General features: G+C 47.7%; 1 protein-coding gene across 47 annotated transcripts in view; it reads right to left on the bottom strand.

The window, feature by feature from the left end:
• The window catches only part of DEPDC5 (DEP domain containing 5, GATOR1 subcomplex subunit), a 102,451-nt gene that overhangs the window by 17,250 nt on the left and 67,916 nt on the right, over positions 1-17,285 (bottom strand). For 22 of the 47 annotated variants that reach the window (XM_084993720.1, XM_084993721.1, XM_084993735.1 and 19 more), the window contains 6 exons: positions 16,049-16,166; positions 15,305-15,472; positions 13,917-14,136; positions 13,437-13,570; positions 5,979-6,087; positions 2,829-2,894 (listed from right to left, as the gene is read on the bottom strand). In XM_084993720.1, coding sequence (XP_084849846.1) covers positions 2,829-2,894; positions 5,979-6,087; positions 13,437-13,570; positions 13,917-14,136; positions 15,305-15,472; positions 16,049-16,166 — 815 coding nt within the window. The remainder of the gene's footprint in view (positions 1-2,828; positions 2,895-5,978; positions 6,088-13,436; positions 13,571-13,916; positions 14,137-15,304; positions 15,473-16,048; positions 16,167-17,285) is intronic. The other 25 variants (XM_084993724.1, XM_084993726.1, XM_084993718.1 and 22 more) reach the window with 3 other exon arrangements.

The following is a 17,285-nucleotide window of genomic DNA, read 5'->3' as shown; positions in this document are numbered from 1 at the left end:
GCTTGTAATTGCCAACCACCATCTGCCCTCCACCAGCAAGCCTTAGGAATGGTGCTACACTATAAAATTAAATTACAGCAGCTAACTGAGGCACAAAAGCTCCCGGGTGCTGCCTTCTAGGCCTTTCTAGTGGGGTTACCTCTCATCTACTGCCCTGAGAACCAGCCTAAACCAGGACGTGGTTAAGAGTTATCCTCAAAATCAGAAACTGGCAAACATTTTCCGTCAAGGACCAGTTAGTAATTATTTTAGGCTTTGTGGGCTACATGGTCTATTGAAACTGCTCAACACTTTGTGGAAAAGCACAAAAACAGCCACAGGTGATGTAAATGAGCGGTTTGGCTCTGTTCTGATAAAACTTTATTGACAAAAGCAGATGCTGGGCCAGATTTGCCCCATAGTTTCCTGACCTCTGCTCCATTTCACACACATCCATTTTCAAGACGCTGCACAGAAAGGCATTCTGCTCAGATTGTAATAACGGGAAAAGTTATGCTTCCCCCCAAACAAGTGGTTTGTCTTTATCTCACGAACACTCTGAATCCTAGAACAGATGTTTTCCCACTTTGGCTACCAGGAAGTGCAGGGCCGAATTTCACAGGAAATTCTAAGTACTTTATGAGACCTCATATGATGTTCTCTCTTTTCTTTTCCTGAATTTCCCCATCTAGTCAGGGACCTGGAAACAGGGGCTGTCTAGTCATTCATGTCTCTGAAGAGAGAAAACAGAACAAAATGCAGAAAATCCACTCTTGGTCACATCGCCTCTGACTCCTGAGAAGACTCTCCGTGATCCCTAAACATGCTGAAAACTGCTGCCTCAAGTAACTGGGACAGAGTAAAACAACTGTCATAGATACCACTTACATGTGGAATCGAAAAAAATGATACAGGAGTTCCCATTGTGGCTCAGCAGTAACAAACTCGACTAGTATCCATGAAGATGCGGATTCAATCCCTGGGTTAAGGATCCCACGTTGCTGTGGCTGTAGCTGTGGCTGTGGCATAGGCCAGCAACTGTCGCTCCAATGTGACCCCCAGACTGGGAACTTCCATGTGCCTCCCATGCAGCCCTAAAAGGAAAAAATAAAAAATTAAATTAAATTTAAAAATGACACCAAGGAGGGAGGTGGTGGAGGGACGAAAGGATTGGGAGTTTGGGATGGCTTATGCCCACTATGGTGTATGGAATTGATGGCCAACAGGGACCTGCTGTATAGCACAGGGAAATTTACTCAATATTCTGTGATAACCTAGTTGCGAACGGATGTGTATATATGTATAACTGAATCACTTCACTGGACAACAGAAATTAACACTGTAAATCAACTATACTTCAATAAAATTAAAACGCACACAAAGAAAGAAACCTGCAGCTCTAACAGCTACGGCCTGTAAGCATATCCTGCAGAACCTGGGGTCTTTGGGAGTGTGTCTGGGGACACCAGGGGTGCAGGTGCCTGGGGCTGTGAGCCTCCTTTGGCCCCACACTTTGGCCTGAAAGATTCAAAGTTGACTGGATTATAGGTTAGGGTTAGGTATAAATTAGCAATGGGGAAAAAAGGGTTCCACTGTGTAAACAGGTTTTTTACAACTGTTTCCCTTATGGCCTCTCTGAGGCCGCATTTGCTGTGCACATCCTGGGTGCCAGGCTGGGTGCTGAGAACTGATGGCTGCAGCCCTCTCAGAGCCCAGTCTCATGAGGAAGACAGGCATTCATTCGTCCCAGTCACACGGACCCCAAAGAGGGCCGTAGAGATGCTGGCTGGGGGCACTGGTGCTGAAAAAGTCCACAGTGGCAGTGGCGGGTGGGGGGGTAGCTAGATGAGTCTATGCTAAGCATGTGACAGGAAGCCTGAGGCCTACAGTCTGGAGAAAGCCCTGTCCCCGGAGAGCAAGAGTGAGGAGGAGGGCCCAGGGCTACAGTCACACTGGACCTTTCCATCATGAGGACTTTGGCCTTTATTCTAAAGGAAAGAAAGCCATGTGTTGCGACCCCAATAAAGGGCAGGAGCCCAGGTTCTCTTCACAGAGATCTGTCAGAACAGCAATGACCAATGCTAATTATGGGGGAGGGGGCAGGGGGCAGGAATCAAGCCCAATGGTCCTAATTTAAATCCCAGCTCAACCTCACACTGTGTGAAGCAGAACTTCTCCATCCCTTGGTTTTTCCATCTGTGGAACTTCAGTAAAACCTCTGCTTAACTCATAGGCTATGCTGTGATGAAGTGAAATAAAACTGTGGGTGTGATGTGTATGTAGTAACTGAAAAGTTTTAAGGCTTGGAAGGCCCTTGAGATCCGGTCCAAACCCTTTATGCAACACAGGAGTTAAGGGCAGCCCAGAGGTGCCGTGGGTGGCACACACTCAGCCTGTGACAAAGCACACGCCTGTTAATAAATGTTTGCTCTGTTTCTTACCACTTCCTGCCGCACTGTTATAAATTTATCTGGGAGGAATTTATATGGGAGGAAATAAAATAAGAGTTCAGCCCTTAAGCTAGCATATGCCATGCTGCTCATGTCACGTGAACAAAAACACCTAAGAGGGAAGGTGCTTCCATGTGGCCGAGAGTCAGTGGCAACCCTGTGTAAGAGACAGATGGGAACACGTCGGCCACATGTGCCATAGTTGGTTCTCTCACATTAACCTCTTCAATCCCCTTTGTCACCACAAACTCTGAGGAAAGAAATGCACCTCTGAGACCAAATTCGATTTCAACTGCCCCTCAAACTTGACTTCAGCCCAAGGCCCCATGTTCAGAGCTGAACTGAAGGCTGGATGGCAACTTCTGCTGACAGGCAGGCATGCGTGGGGGTTGGACTGACCTGTGGGTAGAAGGCAGATGACGCTGTGCGAGGGCTGCGGACAAACTCCATAAAGAAGGCCCCGTCCTGGATCAGAGCGGCAGGAAGCGACGAGGCGGCAAGTGCGAGGCGGCGGAGGGACGGGATGCGGCCCAGAGCAAACAGGGGAAGGAGCGGGTGAGAGGCAAAAACAAAAACAAGGCAGGAAGGAGAGAAACAAGGGCACATGAGGGGAATGGGAAAAAAAAGAAAGAGAGAGAAAGATCCACCCAGGAAGAAAATACCCAAATGCAAAGCATTAGCAGAAACCCACACCTTCCTGGGCAGAAAATCCCATCCTTGTGGGAGTCAGCACCTGGGTAAGAAGTTGTGTCCAAGCCCCTCAGGTCTCATCAGAGCCTGGCTGGGATGCCTGTGCACCCCTACCCCCCATAGCTCCGAACATCCTTCAGACCTATGCCAAGGGGAGAAGGCTGCAGGGCAGCTTGGTTGGGGGAGGGGTTGCACCAGGAAGGGTTCAATGGCAGCTTCCTGGCCTCCCGCCCAGCTGGGTGACCAGCAGGCCTCCTGGAGAGACGCACAGGGGCCTGTTACTAAACATGGCAGCCAGAAGGGAGAAGAGGATTCAAGGCAGGAAAAGTGCTTGCTTAATTTTCTGAGGACACCAGAAGCAGCAATACCTCCTCCGCCGGTTGTGTAACAAAATCACCAAGACTCTGAGACATACATAGTGTCAGACATGCATGCACTCACCAGGAGGGGTTCCTGAAGCTGCCTTGCCTTCCCCACTCTATTCTTGGGCAGTCCAAGTTTACTTGAAGTATAAATGACAGAGAGAACTTTCCCAAAGACCCCTTCTCCCTCTTTCTTAAGGTCAAGTGTTCCCTTGTCCCCTCAAACTCTTACTTTTTATGCTTATTCTCACTGAAATGCAGAAATGGCACTTATACAACTGAAGGTCCCTGCTCTCCTACAACTTTTCTTTAATTCTAAAAATAGAATCGGTGAAATATTTCCGTGTCCATTTAAGCAGTCCTGCTGCCATGTCCCATCAGTCATAAGGAGCTCAAGTAACGAGCCTTGGATATGTGTCTGTGAGATGCACATTCGGGACCCTTCCACACCCTAACACTGGGTGCTGCCCAGAGACAGAGTCGGGCCATCTCCTAACACCTTTGCTTCTTCTTGACCACTTGGGGACCCACATCGGGCAGACTGATGGCCAGCTACGTGGATGTGAGTGTCCAGCTGGAAGATGAGGAGAGTGTTCTAGACAGCAATCTCCTGTTTGGTCACTGGTGCAATTTAACCGTAATGCCTGTGGCCCCATAATTTCTGCATGTCTCAGGACTGTCCTTGGTGCTGTATCTAATCCTCAAAGATGACAGTGGATGGAGGTAACAGTTAGTAGACAGCACACCATACTTACATACTCTCACATTCTATCCCTTCTTTGCCAGAATGTACAGAGCAGCGGTGCTAACACTGCTGAGGAACGTACACATGAGTGAGGACAGGTGAGAGGTCCTCCTTCACCAAAAGGTCATTTTTATGTCCAGACTATCCTTGGCACTGAACCTAGAACTACTGCCTCATAGCTGCATTTGCTGAAACAATAGCCTGCAGCCAAATCCGGTCACCTAGTTATTCTAGCCTGTGAGCTGAGAACCATCAAAATCTGAAATGGTTATAGAAGAACCCGCACAATAGCCTTGATCTTGCCTCTTGGCCCACAAAGCCTAAAATATTTATTGAAGTTTGCCCACTCTGGTCTATGCCTTCTACAGGCTGCCTGCAGCCTCGCCTGACACTTTTCCTCAGATTTTAATCCTTCCCTCCTAGTGATCTAATTCTAGTAACATATCCTGAAGAAACAATCAGAGATGTGGCCAAATAATTATGCACAAGGATGTCTGCAGTATTATTTATAATTGGGATATGCTGCAGAATCATTATAAAAACTTATGGAATAATTATCAAAAATTGTTTTTAAAAATCAGAAACAATCTATTTTTTTAAACAAAAACTGCTATAAATGAAGGCCTATCCATATGATGAAATATATAGTTAATTTTTAAAATCATGCTTTGGACAATACTAAGTCAACCATAATTTTTTAAAAAGAGGGAAAAAATAAGAAAAAATTTTTAAAAAATCATGCTTTGGAGGAGTCCCCTGGTGGTGCAGCAGGTTAAGGATCTGGCATTATTGTTGCTGTGGCTCAGGTTGCTAAGGAACTTCTGCATGCTGCAAGTGCAGCATTTTGGAGAAATAATGACATGTTTAGGATATGAAAGCAAAATAAATAAATACGCAGGTAGATATACAAGGCATATGGAAGTTTCCAGGGTAGAGGTCGAATCAGAGCTGCAGCTGCCAACCTATGGCACAGGCACAGCAATGCCAGATCTGAGCTGCGTCTGCATCCTATACCACAGCTCAAAGCAACACCGGATCCTTAACCTACTGAGTGAGGCCAGGGATCGAACCTGAGTCCTCATGAATACTAGTCAGGTTCATTACCACTGAGCCACAATAGGACCTCCTTGACCACAATTCTGAAAAATAAAAAATATCCACTGAATCTCCCTCCTCTCCTAACGAGAGACCAGGTAAGAGAACATACAGCCAGCTCACCCTGCCACATCAGGACGTGAGCCTCAGACTCTGAATTTCCCAGAAAGGGATGACAGAGTCATGTTTAGTGGTTTTAAAGGCTACAAAAAGCCTGACCTGTGGAGTTTTTGGCCCCTCTACTGTACTGGCTACTCCGTAGGGAGGCCAAAGCCTGAGGTTTTGGTGTCTGTCTACTGGGATGCCCCTGTTGGACGACTTCGCAGGAGTTTAAGCAAATGAATGGGAATTTCACTCATGGAGGAGTGAGCTCCCCTGGAAGCTGCTTCAGTCATTTTCTACACCCCCCCATCCCCAGGAGAGCAGAAGATGGGGCTGAAGGAAGACCAGATGGCTAGTGTCACTGCTGAAACCGGATCTCAGGCCTCAACCAGTAGAGTCTGGTTTGACTGACCTACACCTGCTTCCGTCTAGCTGTCAGCTTCCTTCTGACTGTGAGCAGACGAGTTCCTCTACAAGAAGAGCAATGCGGCCAGGGGTTAATCAAATCCTCAGCACACTCAGTCCCGGACTGCATGTCCCCTCCACATCCCTTACCTTTCGTGGGCTGTCCACATAGGTGGGCGTCATGGCAACGCCACTGCTCTCGGCCGGCTGGGCAGAGCTCTTGCTCCCGTGCACTGCTGCCTGCTGTTCTCCTAGGCACCTGAATGGGGAAACACAGGTAGGTTGCTTGCACGTGGGCAAGGATCCACATTAGCCACGATGAGATGAAGATAACTCTGCTGCCGTCATCTTCCTTTTTGTTTCTCCTCAGGCCCAAATGACACCTTAATTTCATTCCCTGTCCTGAATGATCACTAGCTGCCATGGTAGATCAGAAAACAGCCCAATTTTAAAAGCATCTTGGCAGTACCTGGTACTTATGTAGTGCTTTGAAAAGGCAAATGACATGTTTTGAGCAACTCCATCCATGAACACCATTTCTTAAATTCTTTAGGAAAGGCTCTTCCTCAGTTTTTATTTAAATATATACAACAGAAGAACATTCTGAAAATTAGGGCTGCATTAACGTTCAGCATTAACATTAACAGGGAGAAATATGCTGCCTCTATACAATTCTGCAGGATTACATATTGATCTTGTAAATGCACACTTCCATCCCTTCTCATCCCTCAAAAAATGCAGACCCCACAGACATTATCTCGCAACACAAGACAACTACAATTTTCTTATGACACCTCCTCCCATCTTGGGTCTGATGAACGTAAAAGCCTACATTCACATTTATTTTCCTAATTTTTTTCTCTACTAAAAACTAACTATGCACCATTGTGACTTAAACGGTCCCCTAAATGAGGCTGTTTTACTACACCATTGAATTTTTCTTTGGTACGTTCCAGGACGCTCCCATTGTCACCTTACACGTTTTGTTATCATTATAATATGCACTTCTTGTGGGAGACACTGTTAGGCACTGCCCAGGTCAGCCTGCCCTGGCCCTGCTGCCATAGTAGCTGGGTGTGTTTTCGGCAGCTTAGCAGCCAGCCCCTCCAGGGACAGCCCCAGCTGCAGAGCCCTTGTCCACACCCCAGGCTGGCTGCAGTGAACCCTCACCACCTGGCCATGCTGGTCTGACCCCACTCATCTCTGAAGGCTGCTCTACCTCCAGAGCTCAAGGGAGGTGCCCAAGGCCATCACTGGGCTTTCCCAAATTCCAGCTTCTCCCTTCATCCCCTCCAGCTTCATCCCCTCCCTCCCACAGGGCTGAGTCCAAGACTAAACCCCAGGAAGCCAACCTGTGCCATTTCTCTGTCTTAAATTCTGACCCATCTGTTACTACTGACAGTGAAGTAATCTCACACCAGAGATTCAAAGTCAGTTTCCACAGTAACCTGTTACAGCCTCTCTCTCTCTCTCTCCCTCTCTCTCTCTCTCTTTTTTTTTTTTTTTTTTTTTTGTCTTTTTAGGGCCTCACTCCCAGCATATGGAGGTTCAAAGGCCAGGGGTCAAATCGGAGCTGTGGCTGCTGGCCTACGCCATAACTACAGCAATGTGGGATCTGAGTCATGTCTGCAACCTACACCACAGCTCGCAGCAATGCCAGATCCTTAACCCACTGAGTGATGCCCGGGATCTAATCTGTGTCCTCGTGTGGTTCGTTAACCACTGAGCCATGATGGGAACTCCAAAGTCTTTTTTTTGTGTTTTTTAGGGCTGCACCCACAGCTTATGAGAGTTCTCGGGCTAAGGGATGAATCAGAGTTATAGCTGCCGGCCTACACCATAGCCACCACAGCAACGTAGGGTCTGAGCCACGTCTGTGTGCTATATCACAGCTCACAGCAATGCCGGATCCTTAACCTAGTGAGCAAAGCCAGGGATCAAACCAGCATCCTCATGGATACTAGCTGGATTCGTTTCCATTGCACCACAAAGGGAACTCCTTTTTTTGGTTTTTATAATGGAAAACTTTCAAATATATACAAAAATAAAGAGGATAATTTATTCTACCTGGACCCCAGAATTATTTATTTTCAGAGCCAATCTTGTTTCATCTATACCTATCCATCCTGATAACTTGGAAGCAAACTCACACATGAAAATATTCCACTCTGGAGTTCCTGTTGTGGCACAGTAGAAACGAATTTGACTAGGAACCATGAGGTTGCGGGTTTGATCCCTGACCTTACTCAGTGGGTTAAGGATCTGGCATTGCCATGAGCTGTGGTGTAGGTCGCAGATGCGGCTCGGATCTGACGTTGCTGTGGCTGTGGCTGTGGCATAGGCCGGTGGCAACTGCTCCAATTAGACCCCACCCTGGAAACCTCCATGTGCTGCAGGTGTGGCCCTAAAAAGGGCAAAAGACCAAAAAAAAAAGAAAGAAAGAAGGAAAGAAAATATAAACACCCATAAACACTTCTTCTGTACATACTGTATCTCTAAAAGAATATAACTTTAAAAAGATCCCAATTCTGGAGTTCCCATTGTGGCGCAGTGGTTAACGAATCCAACTAGGAACCATGAGGTTTCAGGTTCGATCCCTGGCCTTGCTTAGTGGGTTAAGGATCCAGCGTTGCCGTGAGCTGTGGTGTAGGTCACAGATGTGGCTCGGATCCCATGTTGCTGTGGCTTTGGCATAGGCCAGCGGCTATAGCTCCGATTACACCCCTAGCCTGAGAACCTCCATATGCCTCGGGAGCAGCCCTAGAAAAGGCAAAAAGACCAAAAAAAAAAAAAAAAAAAAAAAAAAAAATCCCAATTCCACCAACACACTTAAAATTTTTTAAAATCTTCTAATATCAAATATTTTTCTAGTTGTCTCCAAAAAACCTTTTTTTACAGTTTGTTTAAAACAGAATTCCATTAATGTCCCTACACTGCAGTCAATTATGTCTCTCAAGTCTCTTTTCATCCAGAAGCTCCTTCATCCCTCTACATCCCTGCAGTTTACATGGAAGAAAGCAGCTCTTGTAAATTTATGGTCTGAATGTGCTAATCACATCCCTTTATGGTACATCAAGGTTCTCTGTGCCCTGTGCTTCCTGAGAACTTGAGATTGTGTCTAAAGGCCTGAGCACATTTAGGTTCAACATGGGGCAGGAATTCCTCCTTGGTGTGATGTGTGCCTCTCTCTGGAGACCCATGGTGTCTGGCCATGTGAGCTGCCACTGGTGGTCTCTGCTAGGTCCATCAGTGCGGCAGAGACCACGAGTGGTGACATCCCAGCCCTCCTTCTGGACCCGCCAGCTGGAATAGCAGAAAGAAACATTTCCCCACTTGGTTGATCACTGGACTGGCCTGAGCTGTAGTTTGTACAAGGAAAGCAGACTAAGAGCTTGACTCTGGGAGTTCTTGTTGTGGCGCAGTGGTTAACGAATCCAACTAGGAACCATGAGGTTGCGGGTTCGATCCCTGGCCTTGCTCAGTGGGTTAAGGATCCGGAGTTGCCATGAGCTGTGGTGTAGGTTGTAGACGTGGCTCGGATCCTGCGTTGCTGTGGCTTTGGTGTAGGCTGGTGGCTACAGCTCCGATTCGACCCCTAGTCTGGGAAACTCCATATGCCATGGGAGCGGCCCAAGAAATGGCAAAAAGACCAAAAAAAAAAAAAAAAAAAAAAAAAAAAAAGAGCTTGACTCTGCCTGGCCCACCTCCTCCTCTGCCCTGTCTCTAGGTGCCCTACCCAGGCATGTTCCTCTGGGCCTCATCCACATATACACACACACCGCAAGGGTCTTCTGTGCTTCCCAGGGCTGCAGCCCAGGGCCGTGACTAGGATGGCAGGGCCCCCTCAGATGTAAGGTCTGATGCACGGGACAGCCTCCAATACTGAGCTGCCGCCCCCGTGCTGACCCGTGCACTAGGAGCCAGGCATTCAGAGGTGGGCAGGACCCCTCCTTGCCCTTGGAGGCTCCTTGTTGCAAAGTTCAGGGGAGGAGCTGCCACAGAAGGCCCAGCCACACTGTGCATGCCCGCACATGAGGACGCACATGGGGCACACTGCCTCCTTTTCAGAGGTGGGGGCACACTCCCTCCTTCTCAGAGGCAGGGACAACTGCCATGTGGGGTCTCTCTCTACTCTGACTCCCAGACATCAGTTCATCCCCCTCTAACAGGAGCCGCCACCCACAGCCAGGACCCTGGGCTCTGCCCCCCACCTCCCGCCTGACTCCACACCCTCCAGGCAAACATTCCAGGGAAGTGGAGGAAACAGACAGGATGGTAAGAGGGAGGGGCTATAGGTGAGAGGCTCCTGAAACTCCTTTTCATGTTTCCATAACATGATTTTCCAGAATAAAATTGGATCTGCTTGGTGCAGCAAAAAATAAAGAAAAACATCAAGTAAAAAATGCTGTGTGAGCAAATGTTACATAAAGGTCTGGATCCCTCTGCTGGGGTCCCTGGCACTGAGAACACGTACCATGACACCTAGGGGCGGTCATCTGTAGGGAGAATAAACCTTGGGGCCCCAATTGTGCCTCCTGCTGCAAGGTCAGCTGAGCACCCCCACCAGGGGACACTACCACGCCAGGTTGTCCCTCCTCTTCCAGTCTGAGCAGAAAGAGGCTCCTGGGAGCATACTGAACGCTGACTCACTGGCAAATTAAAATAAGATCCCCCACCCCCAGCTTCGCACCCCTCCCAGCAGCATATGTTCCTTGTTCTTTTTTCCAGCAGGAAGATCGTGTGATTAGCTGCAGGGACAACCTGCCAGGCAGAGTTCTGGGGTCTTTCCTTGGTCAGCTGAAGATATTTCCTGAGGAGGCCCCAGCACCCTCAGGAATGAGCCCAACGTACCCCAGCTCTCCTCTTACCTGCCCCCAGTCACCCCGGCGATGCTGTTCCCTTCTCTCCCCAAATCCCTTCCTTTCCATCCTATCATCCCCTTCCAGCCTCTGCTGCCTCCCGCCTGGACCAGTGAGACCTCTGCCTCCTGGGCTTACCCACCAGGCCTTCCTACATAGACACATCTCTGAAAACACAAAACACCACCTCTGCCAAAGATGCTGAATGGATAGTTCATGATATTAAGGAACTGCCGTGGCTTTTTAGGTAAATTATGGTGTTATGGTTTAGTTTTCTTTTGAGAGTTCTTATCTTTCAGAGGCACATATTAAAATATTAGACGAAGGGAGGTGATGTCTGGGACTTGGTAGGAAATAAAAAGGAAGAGAAAAGCAAGTGGGATATAAATGAAACAAGATTGGCTGTGAGTTGATAATCATTGAAGCTGGGTGATGGGTAAACAGGGATTTATTACATGGATCTACTTTTTTTTATATACATTTGAAATTTTCCATTGAAGTGAAGAAATGTTCAGAGGGTCCCTCTTGCTATGAGAATGTGTAAGAACAGCCTGGAGTCTGACTTCCCATGCTGTCTTTGCAGCTGCATCTCCTACTGGGCTTCGAGTGCACTCGTTATCTTCTGAAAGCCTAAAGGATGTGGGCTCCTGCTGGGCACGGCACACATGCTCTCACCAGACAGACCCTGGTAAGTATGAAGGGGGACCAGGTCTGGCCAGAAGGATGGAGGAGGCAGGGAGGGCCCCCCAAAGCAGGTCCCACCTGCTGGTGGCAATGTTTTCTCCTGTTCCCCAAGCCCCACCTTCTCCTGTATAAATGCACCCAAATGCACCCCTTCCTAGAAGGACATGGTAAATCCTACCTCCTGTGATGCCTTCCCCACTCTCCAAAAGCCAGATATGGTCCCACCGGGGGCCCGAGAGCTGAAGGATCTACTGTTACAAAGGGACCACATACTTAAACCACCTAGAGAAGCTGGTCAGGTGGCATGACTAAGGGGTCAAGGCAAGTCCAAGACCAGAGGGTGGGCTAGTTCTCCAGTAAACCAGGGGGCACGAGCCTAACCTAAAGTGCTAGCCCACCATGGCGGGTGTGAACATAGACCCAGTGTTAACCAAGCCTCCACTATTTCAAGCAAAGGCTGGATTTCATATATTATCTATAATATAATTTTGTATTGCATTATCTATAATATATTGTTTTATATAATATCACCATGACTCATGTACTTTTTCATATAAGAATTCATTTTGTAAAAATCCAGACTTTTATATGAAATCATCAAACTAAAAATATTTGGCTCAAATAGTTTTAAAATATTTTGTGGTTTTTTTTTTTTTTTTTTTTGTCTTTTTGTCTTTTGTTGTTGTTGTTGTTGTTGCTATTTCTTGGGCCGCTCCCGCGGCACATGGAGGTTCCCAGGCTAGGGGTCCAATCGGAGCTGTAGCCACCGGCCTACGCCAGAGCCACAGCAACGCGGGATCTGAGCCGCGTCTGCAACCTACACCACAGCTCACCGCAACGCCGGATAGTTAACCCACTGAGCAAGGCCAGGGACCGAACCCGCAACCTCATGGTTCCTAGTCGGATTCGTTAACCACTGCGCCACGACAGGAACTCCCCAAATATTTTGTGTTTTGAGGGCAGTGAAACTACTCAGTAGTGGTGGCTACATATCATAAGTTTGTCTAAACTCACAGAATGTGCAAGACCAAGAGTGAACCCTGCTGTAAATAAACCATGCACTCTGGGTGATCATGATGTGTGAATACAGGTCCATCGATTGTCCCAAATGTACCACTTAGTGAGGGATGTGGATAATGGGTGGGGACAGGGTGTATATGGGAAATCTCTGTACCTACCACTCAGCTTTGCCTTGAACCTAAAATTCCTCAAAAAAGAATGTCTAATTAAAATAAATAAATATTATATATATATATAACTGAATCGCTGCGCTGTATTCCTAAAGCTAACACATTACAATTCAACTCTACTTCAATAAAAAAAAATTAAAAGAAAAACCAACCAACCAACAAAAAAACACTTTCTGGGCTTGATCAAATGTATCTGTATTTCAAATCAAGCCCCAGATTGCAAGTTTATCACTTTTGGCCTATTTCATGATATTTGACACTTACCAGGTATTAACCCAGTGCTTTTGTTTGTTCTTTGTTTTGTTTTGTTTTTTTCACCAAACTGAGTGTTTATTTAAACATTAGTGATGGTCTTTCCTCATGCATGGCCTCTTTCTACCTTCAGAAAGGTTTCTGGAACTTTAGAAAAATGGAAAAGTTTTTTTCCAATAATTGGCTGAATGGCTTTAAGGATCTCAACTGCTCTTCCATATTTCTGGATTTGTAATCAATTACATCATCTGCCCCAAGCCTTTTTTTTTTTTTTTTTAACGGCCACACCTGCAGCATATGGAAGTTCCCAGACTAGGGGTTGAATTGGAGCTGCAGCTGCTTCCAGCGTACACCACAGCCATAGCGACACAGGATCGGAACCATGTCTGTGAACTACACCACAGCTCATGGCAACACCGGATCCTTAATCCACTGAGCAAGGCCAGGGATCTAACCTGCATCCTCACAGAGACTACCTTGAACTCTTAACCCACTGAGCCACACAGGAACTCCAACCCAGCGTTCTTTCTCGTATGTGTCTTTTTATAAATTATGGGCCCCTCTCACATTTCACCCTCTCAGGGCCTGCAGGGTGGGCCAGGACTTTCCAGCCAGGTACTTACTTCTGAGTGGCCTCCATCTCCAGCAGGGCAGACAGAGCTGAGGTCCCCTTCTTCCCAACTGGGGGGCCGGTTGACTCGAGGGAGTGTGTGGGAATGGGCCCAGCCATCTGCAAGCCTTTCATGGAGGTCCCTTTCTAGAGCAAAGAGAAGGAGACGAGTCCATCAGATGCTGCTGCCCATCAACACAGTTGGGGAAGCCGGGACTTCAGTATTCAGTCAATGCCAGGAAACTGCCTTTCACTTGGACGAAGGTCTCAAATAGCTGCTGGACTCAGAACAAACTGCTCCCTTGAGGTGGTTTACACACCTCATCTCATTTTACTCTCATCACAGCTTGGGGAAATAAATCATGTTACAGCTTAAGACAGATACTGGACAGCTGTGGTGAAAGTAAACTGGCCCGTGAGTGGCCCCACTGCAGCAAGAGTGGCACTGACAGCTCAGACCCAGCACAGCCCCCAGGGGCCCACGGAGCCTCACCCGCATCACTCGGTCGGAGCGGTGCCGCCTTCGGATGCGGTTCAAGCCCTCCACAAAGCGGATAAAGCCATCCAGGAGCTGCCACTCCTCCTCGTCCGCCCGGGGCCTGTCCCCATAGATGTCACAGTGGGCCTCCCCCTCCGTGATGCGCTTGGTGGCAGTGACACAGGCTGGCAGCAGCAGGAAGCGGGTCCTCCAGAACTTCAGAGACTCAATTAAGCTACAGAGGCCAAAGTGGCAGAGGGTGGTGGTGAGGAAAAGCAGAGAATAAAAGCACTGCCAGTGGACACCCCACCTTAAGGCCACTGGAGACGGGTGGGGGAGTAAGTCTGCATCTCCTCAGAGACACGTGTTCCTCTGGTGCTGAATTTAACACAGGCTCAGAAGGAAGAACGTCAAGGCTGCTTTCACATTCTTTTTTTTGGCTGTGCCCATGGCATACAAAAGTTTCTAGGCTAGCGATCGAACCCGAGCCACAGCAGCAACCTGAGCCAGAGTAGCGACAACACTGGATCCCTAACCTGATGAGCCATCAGGGAATTCCTTGTTTTCACTTTCTATCCAGATGGTGGAATGCTTCTGTGCACCCAGGCTCAGGGGTGCTGTGTTCTTTCATCCTCACAATTATAAATCACATGTAAAAATTAAAAAACAAGCCATCACAGGACTTCCCTGGTTGCCTAGTGGTTAAGGATCTGGCATTGCCACTGCTGCCACTTGGGTTCAATCCCTGGCCTGGGAACTTCTGAATGCCATGGGCACAGCCAAAAAAACCCCATGACATCACAAGCAGTTAGGAAAATGTTACGAACACTGACGTGCCATCAAGGAGCACCTCTTCACTGAGTTTTCTGTTGTTGTTTTATGTGGCAAAATGTACACAATAAAGTACACCACTTTAGAGATCTGTACATTCACTCTGGTGTGCAACCACCACCACCCATCTCAACGCGGATATGCTTTTGCTCTCCACTTTTTTCTTTCTTTCTTTCTTCTTCTTCTTTTTTTTTTTTAATCTTTTGTCTTTCTAGAGCCACACCTGCAGCATATGGAGCTTCTCAGGCTAGGGGTCAAATTGGTGCTGCAGCCACCAGCCTACACCACAGCCACAGCAACTTGGGATCCAAGCCATGTCTGCAACCTACACCACAGCTCATGGCAACACCAGATCCTTAACCCACTGAACAAGTCCAGGGATTGAACCTGTGTCCTCATGGATACTAGGCAGGTTCATTATCCACTGAGACATGACGGGAACTCTGCTCTCCACTCTTTTCTAAAACAGTCATCATGCTGTGATCAGGAGAAAGGACAGAGGCGTTGAAGTACAGACCCACGCAAGACAGCAGCGAGGCAAGGAAAGGGAGGGCCAAAGCGGGCTCTCTGACCTGAAGTCCTCGGAACCTGCAGAGCAGATGTACTGATCTAGGTAATTCCACTTGTATTCCTCCAGCCGCTCGTGGGAGAACTCCACCCAGCAGGAGACGAACTCTGAGTCTGAGTGGGAGGGGCAGAGGCTATAGGTGTAGTGGGTCTGGGCAGATTCATAGGGGTACCTGGAAAACAAAGGGTGTGCCCTGCAGTCCAAACAAGACTTCCCCACTCATCTCTTCTGTACCTTTGCTCCCAATACATTCAGTACCATTCTTGGCATTCAAACCTCAAACACAGTAACCCATCCCAGAGGACTGGTAACAGAGATTTTTCAGTTTTTTGTTTGTTTGTTTGTTGGCCACGCCCAGGGCTTGTGGGAGTTCCCAGGCCAGGGATCAAACCTGCACCACAGCAGCAACCAGAGCCACAGTAGGGACAATGCTGGATCCTTAACCCACTGGCACAAGGGAATTCCAAATTCTCTTAAACTTTCTCACTTGGCTTGTTAAGACTCAGGCTAAACGAGATAAGCTGAGTCCAATCCCTTTTGGAAGTAGGTGAGCTCCAACCATAAAATAAAATCCTAGAAAGCAAAATGGTAACTCCAAAAGAAAAACCAATCATTCAGCCTGCACTGTTTGGATTATGGGTTATATACATAATTCAATATGTGGACAGTACATGTTACAAGCAGTATTATAAGTAGGTGGATGTAGTTCAGGACCAAAGCTGAAAATCTCAAATATCCCAGGACTCACTTGGGAAGGTATCGTGTCACTGTAATCATCTTGTCCTTCAGTGTGACTTTGTGGAAAGTTCTGCCCATACTCAGCCAGTACTGGTCTTCCTCCTCAGGGCGGTTTCGGGACACAAGGCCTAATAGGGAAAAAAATAATAATCATTTCCTCCATTTCCTCCATCTGTTTGAGGGTCATTCCTTTAACAGACAACTGCTTCTCTTCCATATGATCCAGAAAAGGAGAAACAGAAGAGGCAGTACTTTCTTTCAAGGGGCAGTTTCATGGAAAAGAAATATTCTTGGTTTAAAAAAAAAAAAGTTGGAGTTGCTATCATGGCTCAGTGGTAATGAACCTGACTAGTATCCATGAAAATGCAGGTTCGATCCCTGACCCCACTCAGTGGGTCATGGATTTGGTATTGCCGTGAGCTGTGGTGTAGGTTGCAGATGTATCTCAGATCGGGCATTACTGTGGCTGTGGTGTAGGCCGGCAGCTGCAGCTCTCATTAGACCCCTAGCCTGGGAACTACCATATGCCACAGAAGTGGCCCTGAAAAAAATAGTCCTGAAGTTGGCAGATTTTCCTGTTGCTGAGCTAGCCAGTGGTGGTGCTGACAACACCCAGGTGACACACTCAAGGCTGAAGAATCTGGTGCCTCATCCTCTGGAGGGAAAGTTCTGGAGCAGATGTTAATGCACTAAACTGGAACCCCACTCCCTGCAGGTACAAGCTGCCACCTGATAACTGAGGCCCTCAACTACAGGGCAGCCAACCCTGTTTTCAGGTCTCCGCCCCCATGACGCCTGCCCCACTATACCACTTTCCATCCTTAAAGAACCACTTATTTATTTGCTCTGATTTCCTTCTGTAAACATCTGCTCTTCTTCCATATGCTAACTGTGTGATCCTGCGCACGAGATCTCTCTGAGCCTTGCTTTTTATAACTAGAAAGAGGACCTGGGAGTTCCCGTCATGGAGCAGAGGAAATGAATCCGATTAGGACCCATAAAGTTGCAGGTTTGATCCCTGGCCTTGCTCAGTGGGTTAAGGATCCAGCATTGCCATGAGCTGTGGTGAGGGTCGCAGACGCGGCTCGGATCTGGCATTGCTGTGGCTGTGGCGTAGGCCGGCGGCAACAGCTCTGATTAGACCCCTAGCATTGGGGACCTCCATATGCCGCACGCATCCCTAAAAAGCCAAAAAAGAAAAAAAAAAAAAAAAAGAGGACCTGGCACCCTTCCTCATGTGACAACAC

Source organism: Sus scrofa, chromosome 14, assembly GCF_054392235.1.
Source record: "Sus scrofa isolate SSC_HxYL_T2T_F1_AM1 chromosome 14, Sscrofa_HxYL_maternal_Yorkshire_Landrace_v2.0, whole genome shotgun sequence".
Classification (NCBI taxonomy): domain Eukaryota; kingdom Metazoa; phylum Chordata; class Mammalia; order Artiodactyla; family Suidae; genus Sus; species Sus scrofa.
This window is presented reverse-complemented; position numbering and strand designations above follow the sequence as displayed.